This window comes from Protomyctophum bolini, assembly GCF_963924005.1.
Source record: "Protomyctophum bolini genome assembly, chromosome: 1".
In the NCBI taxonomy this organism is placed as follows: domain Eukaryota; kingdom Metazoa; phylum Chordata; class Actinopteri; order Myctophiformes; family Myctophidae; genus Protomyctophum; species Protomyctophum bolini.
Genome location: NC_137862.1, coordinates 42587116 through 42594615, shown reverse-complemented (window position 1 = coordinate 42594615; position 7500 = coordinate 42587116). Strand labels below are relative to the sequence as shown.

The window sequence follows — 7500 nt, the reverse complement described above, 5'->3', positions numbered from 1 at the left end:
TCCCACAATCTCTATAGAGTCTGGAACTACACCTCCCACAATCTATAGAGAGTCTGGAACTACACCTCCCACAATCTATATAGAGTCTGGAACTACACCTCCCACAATCTCTATAGAGTCTGGAACTACACCTCCCACAATCTATATAGAGTCTGGAACTACACCTCCCACAATCTATATAGAGTCTGGAACTACACCTCCCCAAATCCGAGCAAGGAAGCTGCCGTTCACGAAAATATATTTTAAAATATCTTTAGAGCTTATTTTTTTATTTCCTTTTATGCTAAGCAACAAGCTATATTATGCTTAGATTATTTCTGGCAACGCGAGACTACCGGCCATTATACTAAACTGGGCAGCATTCCTTTACGGATTTCGGGTTTGTGATCTGGTCGGGACCGGATGATATCGTTATGTCACGCTGTAGTCATTGGTTTGTAGTCATCAGGATGATATCGTTACGTCACGTTGTAGTCATTGGTTTGTAGTCATCAGGATGATATCGTTATGTCACGTTGTAGTCATTGGTTTGTAGTCATCAGAACTTCCTTTCCCTCAAACCGGAAAAATAATACCTCCCCAAGCCTGAGATGAGAATAGAATTTCCCCGCGGGATAACAAGATATACAGACACTAAATAGTCTCTCGACAGCACACTCGCATTTATATTTAGTCAGTATTTTAGAAATCAGCAAAACTACACTTTTATTGGGAAGGATTGCTGTATATATATCTGCAATCCGATATCTGATTGCTAGATAGATAGATCTTTATTTGTCATTGCTTGCATGAAACAACGAAATTCAGTTTAGAGCTTCACCTTCACCACTGGCATCAAATAAATATCCATACTGTACAGTAACCCAAGTGCAATAGTGCTGGTGCAATGTAATAGTTCAAAGTTCAGTGCAAGACCAAGTCCATTTCCAGTACCCTTTTAATACTATAGAGGGGGCTCTGCGATGGGGGGGCGGGGGGCAGGTTGTTCATTCAGCAGCCTGACAGCCTGTGGGTAAAGGCTGTTGGACAGTCTGTTGGTTCTGGTAGATAGATGGATTCTTTATTTATGTGTCATGCACCCGAGGTGCCCAGCCCACATGGACTTATAGGACACACCATGTGTACAATAAAATGAAAACATTTTATTTTACACAAACAAAACATTCAGCCTTTTTTCCCACACTTTGCATAAAAAGTCTGCTAAAGCAAAAATACCTTTCCTAAAGCAAAATTCAAGTTTTTCGTAGTCCTCTAACCAGAAAATATAATCGTGGTACGTTTCTTTTAAGAAGACGGGTGTCACGGCAGGTGGGCACGGCTGACAGAGGCAGTTGAAGGAAAGGGCACTTCCATGCAAACACTCCGTGACCAGCCAGGTGCATATTTACTTTAGAACAACACACTGACTGAGCCCCCCCTCCGTCGTCATGTTCTCTGCTAAACCACAGCGACGGCTGTGGGTTTGGCAGCAACTGTCGAAAACATGTGCATTATCATAGCACCGTGCACAACCGCTTGCATGTGTTGTTGTGCACGTATGTGGCGAGTGTCCAGGCAGGCAGGCACGCCTGCGCAGAGGGACGGACACGCGCGAGCGCTGCTCTCCCTCTGTCATTATAGAAGTGCCTTTTGTGTTTTATTTTTAGCATTGCGTATTTAGTGTTGTCAGTCCTTCAGAGCCCTGGCTCTGCTCCATGTCTCTGTCTTCAGCTGAGGGAGCATCTACTCTATGTATATTTCATAAGCCCAGGGTGCCTTTTGGTCTTGAGATGCGCCGCGCCTCTCTCTCTCTCTCTGCCTGCCTGTCTCTGCCGCTCAGCAGTATGGAGGGAGCAGCACACACTCTTTTAAGTTTTCTCGAAACCATTTCTCTCTCTCTCTCTATCCCCTCACTGACAGCCTCCTTCTGTTCATCCCTCTTTTTTCATGGTCAGACTCCGAACACTCTCTCTCTCTCTCTCCCTCTCTCCCTCTCTCTCTCTCTCTCTCCCTGTCTTAAATGCTCATCCCTCACATCCAAACAGGCCTGGGCTGCCCCCCTCTCTCTCTCTCTCTCTCTCTCTCTCTCTCTCTCTCTCTCTCTCTCTCTCTCTCTCTCTCTCTCTCTCTTATTATCTGTCTGTCTGTTTCATGGCTCTGTCAGTTCATAGAAGGGACGGTTTATTTTTTACCCACGGCTGAATCCCCTTTAGTGTGACTTTTTATAGCATCACATCTGAGGGTTGTGACAGCAGCTAAATATGGTTCCACCCACCAGAGACGGCCCCTCTGCACATCAGCAGTTGGTTATTGCATTTTGGCAATCACCTCCGGCTTTATTATTTTCCATTTGAGTTCGATTATGTGTTTTGGGGCCAAGACTCTCAGTGGGTAGATTCTCTGTTTTATATATAGCTTAATTCTGCTGACTTCCCGTAGGCCTTCAATGGCTCGTTGCAGGATCGATAGTCCTGTCTTGAGAGGAGCAATGAGGCGCTGGCAGTAATCCTATTAGATTCAATCACTATTAACCTCTGTGGTGTCGCCTTGTGGAAGTACCAGGAGTCACCGTTCAACCTCATGTCGAGTTCTAACTATACTACACCATAACCTCACCTTCTAGTTCTAATTATACTATACCATAACCTCACCTTCTAGTTCTAATTATACTACACCATAACCTCACCTTCTAGTTCTAATTATACTACACCATAACCTCACCTTCTAGTTCTAATTATACTATACCATAACCTCACCTTCTAGTTCTAATTATACTACACCATAACCTCACCTTCTAGTTCTAATTATACTATACCATAACCTCACCTTCTAGTTCTAATTATACTATACCATAACCTCACCTTCTAGTTCTAATTATACTATACCATAACCTCACCTTCGTCTCTCTTCCAGACTTGCACTGTGACCGGGGCCGCGGTGGCGGGAGGAAGTAAGGAGACGGACTCCGCTGCCACCGCCCAAGGAACACCCGGCAGCCAATCGGGGCTCTCGCCGACCGGAGCCGACCACGCCCCTTTCCGACCAGCGGCGCCGTCATCGGAGCCGGAGAGAGCCGAGCGCCCGCATTCCGGTGAGTGTCACTGGCTAACCCCGTGCGGTACCAAAGCGACCGGGCTGTTCAAATACCTCAATGTTAATTTATCCATTTGTTCTGAGTTAAATTTACATTGAGGACTTCCTTCTCTTTCCTTCAAAAGCTTCTCTTCTCTGTCTGTCCTCCTCGCTGCTCTGGTTCTGTGATGGTCTGGTTCTGACCTGCAGAGCTCTGGTTCTGACCCGCAGAGCTCTGGTTCTGACCCGCAGAGCTCTGGTTCTGACCTGCAGAGCTCTGGTTCTGACCTGCAGAGCTCTGGTTCTGACCTGCAGAGCTCTGGTTCTGGTTCTGACCTGCAGAGCTCTGGTTCTGGTTCTGACCCGCAGAGCTCTGGTTCTGGTTCTGACCTGCAGAGCTCTGGTTCTGACCTGCAGAGCTCTGGTTCTGACCTGCAGAGTTCTGGTTCTGACCCGCAGAGCTCTGGTTCTGACCTGCAGAGCTCTGGTTCTGGTTCTGACCTGCAGAGCTCTGGTTCTGGTTCTGACCTGCAGAGCTCTGGTTCTGACCCGCAGAGCTCTGGTTCTGACCTGCAGAGCTCTGGTTCTGGTTCTGACCTGCAGAGCTCTGGTTCTGGTTCTGACCTGCAGAGCTCTGGTTCTGACCTGCAGAGCTCTGGTTCTGACCCGCAGAGCTCTGGTTCTGGTTCTGACCTGCAGAGCTCTGGTTCTGACCTGCAGAGCTCTGGTTCTGACCCGCAGAGCTCTGGTTCTGGTTCTGACCTGCAGAGCTCTGGTTCTGACCTGCAGAGCTCTGGTTCTGACCTGCAGAGCTCTGGTTCTGACCTGCAGAGTTCTGGTTCTGACCTGCAGAGCCTGCTCTCTGGTTCTGATGTCATTCTGTAATGTGTGAATGACTACAGTTATCGTGTAGTGCTGGTTTGGAAGCTCCAGTTGGTCAAGTCGTCACGAACGATATTTGAGCAATGAGTTTTTACTGATGGCCTTCAAGTGGTACAGAAAGCATGTGCTTCTGAAATATACAGAAATTACATGGCGTGAAATTATACAACACTCATATCAACAAAATCACAAACAACAAAGAGGTTAGGCTAACTAATATTACAAACGAGCATGATGGAACACCTAATCAAAACAAATAAATCAGCTGCTCTGTTCTCGCAGAGCACAGCAGACTCGTTGGCTAGGCTAGTGAGTTTCTTGTGGTCATTAAAAAAAACATTAGATCTTAGTTTTAAGGTTAAGTGTTGTATAATTGCAATATTACACTTGAGGGGGTGGTTTAACATCATTAATGCACTTCTGCGTTGCTTTTGGAACTCCTGCAGAATTGCAGACGTGCCTTAATGACGTTAAACCACCCCCTCTCGTATAATATTGCTAAAATATTCCTTCTACCAACCAGTTGTTCTTAATTGAGTCAGGTCAGCTTGACCTGAGGTCGGTAATTGAGTCAATGATTAAGCTGGCCTTTTTTCACAACTGTATATATATGGGACTATATATGACATGGTGCACTTTTCCTTCTGTCCAGTTAAGAACTCCTTATATAATGATGCAAATGGAGATTCACTGCTTCTCCCTGCAGTAGCTGGTCTCTATAGCGATGCAAATCGTTTCTTCGACCGTCGGACTTGTGGCGCCAACGGTGTCCACATGAGGCCGTTATCGTGGGAGGGGAACAAGTGTCTCTCTCTGGGTTGCTCAGTGGGTCAGGGAGCCTCTCCGCCATACTGTACATACACAACTAGTCTAGTATAAACTCTTCAAAGTATACACCAACAACCCAGAGGATGTGTTTCTCCTTATTCCGTGCTTATCTGGCCGTTTCCCTGCGAGCGATGTGACCCCTGACGTGCAGTGCTAAGACAGGGAGCTGCAGTATCTTCGACGAGGCCCTGGAGGGGTCCGGGACCGCTCAGAGGTCGATCAGGGCCAGAAGAATTATACATGCAGCAACGCAGACGACTATATTACAGCCCTATATGGAAAGTATAACGCTTTGCCGAATTGCCCGTAAGCGTCTTTAAACTTTAAATATTGTTGTGGATCGACTTGTCTTTGTCAGTCGCTCACGCTCCCACCTCAGTCCCCACCTTCTTCGTCTTATATTATCACTCCACTCTGTCCCCCTGTGTGTATGCGTGCATGCGTGTGTGCGTGTGTTGTACGTCTTGCGGCTACACAGTCAGCCTCGGTGCAGAGGGATGACAGTTTTGCAGACGTCAGAGGGACAGAGGGATGACAGTTTGTTTTGCAGACGTCAGAGGGACAGAGGGATGACAGGTTGTTTTGCAGACGTCAGAGGGACAGAGGGATGACAGTTTGTTTTGCAGACGTCAGAGGGACAGAGGGATGACAGTTTGTTTTGCAGACGTCAGAGGGACAGAGGGATGACAGTTTGTTTTGTAGACGTCAGAGGGACAGAGGGATGACAGTTTGTTTTGTAGACGTCAGAGGGACAGAGGAATGGCTTTCATCTGCTCTCTTATTGTTGTTGTTGTTCGAGAGCTGCTGCTTTTAATCCTCGCCGACGCTCTCTCCGGCAACAAGCCTCACACTGGCCCGTGAGCCTGTCACTGCCGGCAGCACGGCAAACACACACACACACACACATGCACGTGCATGTGCGCACACACATATATGCCTAGATAGATGTACAACATGAAGCGTGGCATCCATTAAAAATAGATACACAAGCAGTAAGCACATGTATGCAATCCTCCCCCCATCCCCATCGCTGTCTCATTCCCTCTCACTTGCATTATGCACACTGCAAACACGTGCGCACGCACACACACACACACACACACACACACACACACACACACACACACACACACATTTTTCATGTTTCATCGCGTTTCATCTGTATGGTAAACATCCATCCAACCGCTTTAATTGGACTGGCTGGTCACCATGTGTGTGTGTGTGTGTATGTGTGTGTGTGTGTGACTGTGTGTGACTGTGTGTGTGAGCGTGCATATGAGTGAGTGTGTGTGTGTGTGTGTGTGTGTGTGTGTGTGTGTGCGTACCATGCGCGCACGTGTGCTCGTTCATGTTTGTGCGTGTGTGTGTGTGTGTGTGTGTGTGTGTGTGTGTGTGTGCGTACCATGCGCGCACGTGTGCTCGTTCATGTTTGTGCGTGTGTGTGTGAGTGAGTGAGTGAATGGGTGTGTGCGTACCATGCAACCTACACATCACAGAAGGATGGCCCTCGCGCAGCGGGGAACCCTCAGTGGAAATGTATCCATTTTAAAAGCGTTTCTGCTTCGACCAATCGGACGAAAGCTTCCTGCGTTCTCGTGTCGTTCCTGTCCAGCTGACAGGATATGCGTCTTAACGACACTGCCTGTCAGTCAGAGACAGGATGACAGAGATGAGTGAGACTAGCTGTCAGACATGATGACAGGCAGAAATGAGTGGGACTAGCAGTCAGTCAGAGACAGGATGACAGGCAGAGATGAGTGGGGCATAGGCCGTCAACAAGTGTGTTTAAATGTAACGCCGTTGGTAGCCAATCAGCTGCATGTTTATTAAATGTAACTGCGTCAGGAGCCAATGAGCTGCATTCTTATTAAATGTAACTGCGTCAGGAGCCAATGAGCTGCATGTTTATTAAATGTAACTGCGTCAGGAGCCAATGAGCTGCATGTTTATTAAATGTAACTGCGTCAGGAGCCAATGAGCTGCATTCTTATTAAATGTAACTGCGTCAGGAGCCAATGAGCTGCATGTTTATTAAATGTAACGGTGTCAGGAGCCAATGAGCTGCATGTTTATTAATGCCTAATTACTGAGTGAGCCCCAGGGAGCCGTTTAACACATACCAGTGGATATAGAGCGTCGAAACTGAAAGTACTCACACCCCCTGGTCTTCTAAGACTCACAGAGGCCTATACTAGTGAGCCGATCATTGTTTTGTTTAGCGGGAGGCGGGAGCTCGAATAATGTTTTATTAGGCTCCGATTATGGTACTTCATCTCATTATGAGCCATTGATTGATTGATTGATTGATTGATTGAAGCATTTATTAACAGTTGCAGTGCAGAATTACAAAAAACTGTTAGCTGTGAGTGGATGACACCATAAAGTACTACCCTTGTTTACAATAGGGCCCACCATTTTTAATTAATCAAAACATTTAGAAACTTGCAAATATACACACTTCTATATACTGTAGCCAAAAACAGGAAATCATCATAGAGGAGGTCAAAAGAGAAAAACATATACATTGAGGGGGAAAAGGCGTGGGGGGGGATTCAGATTTTACGGGGGGGGGGGAGTTTCGAATTGCAGCCGTCCGTAGGTGCCCTTTGAAAGCAGTTTTGAAGGAGTCAAGGGATTTGCATGTCTTAATGACTGTTGGTAGGGCGTTCCAAATGTTGGTGACATAGGAGCAAAATGAATTTAGTCCCCATAATGTCACTAAAGACAATGTGCACGCAC

General features: G+C 46.8%; 1 protein-coding gene across 1 annotated transcript in view; it reads left to right on the top strand.

The window, feature by feature from the left end:
* The window catches only part of gse1b (Gse1 coiled-coil protein b), a gene marked incomplete at its 3' end in the record, with an annotated part of 79397 nt that extends 75461 nt beyond the window's left edge, over positions 1-3936 (top strand). Inside the window, exons 3-4 of the mRNA XM_080770744.1 lie at positions 2893-3132; positions 3262-3936. Of these exons, the coding sequence (XP_080626870.1) occupies positions 2893-3132; positions 3262-3936 (915 nt within the window). The remainder of the gene's footprint in view (positions 1-2892; positions 3133-3261) is intronic.
* Positions 3937-7500: the final 3564 nt, after the last annotated feature.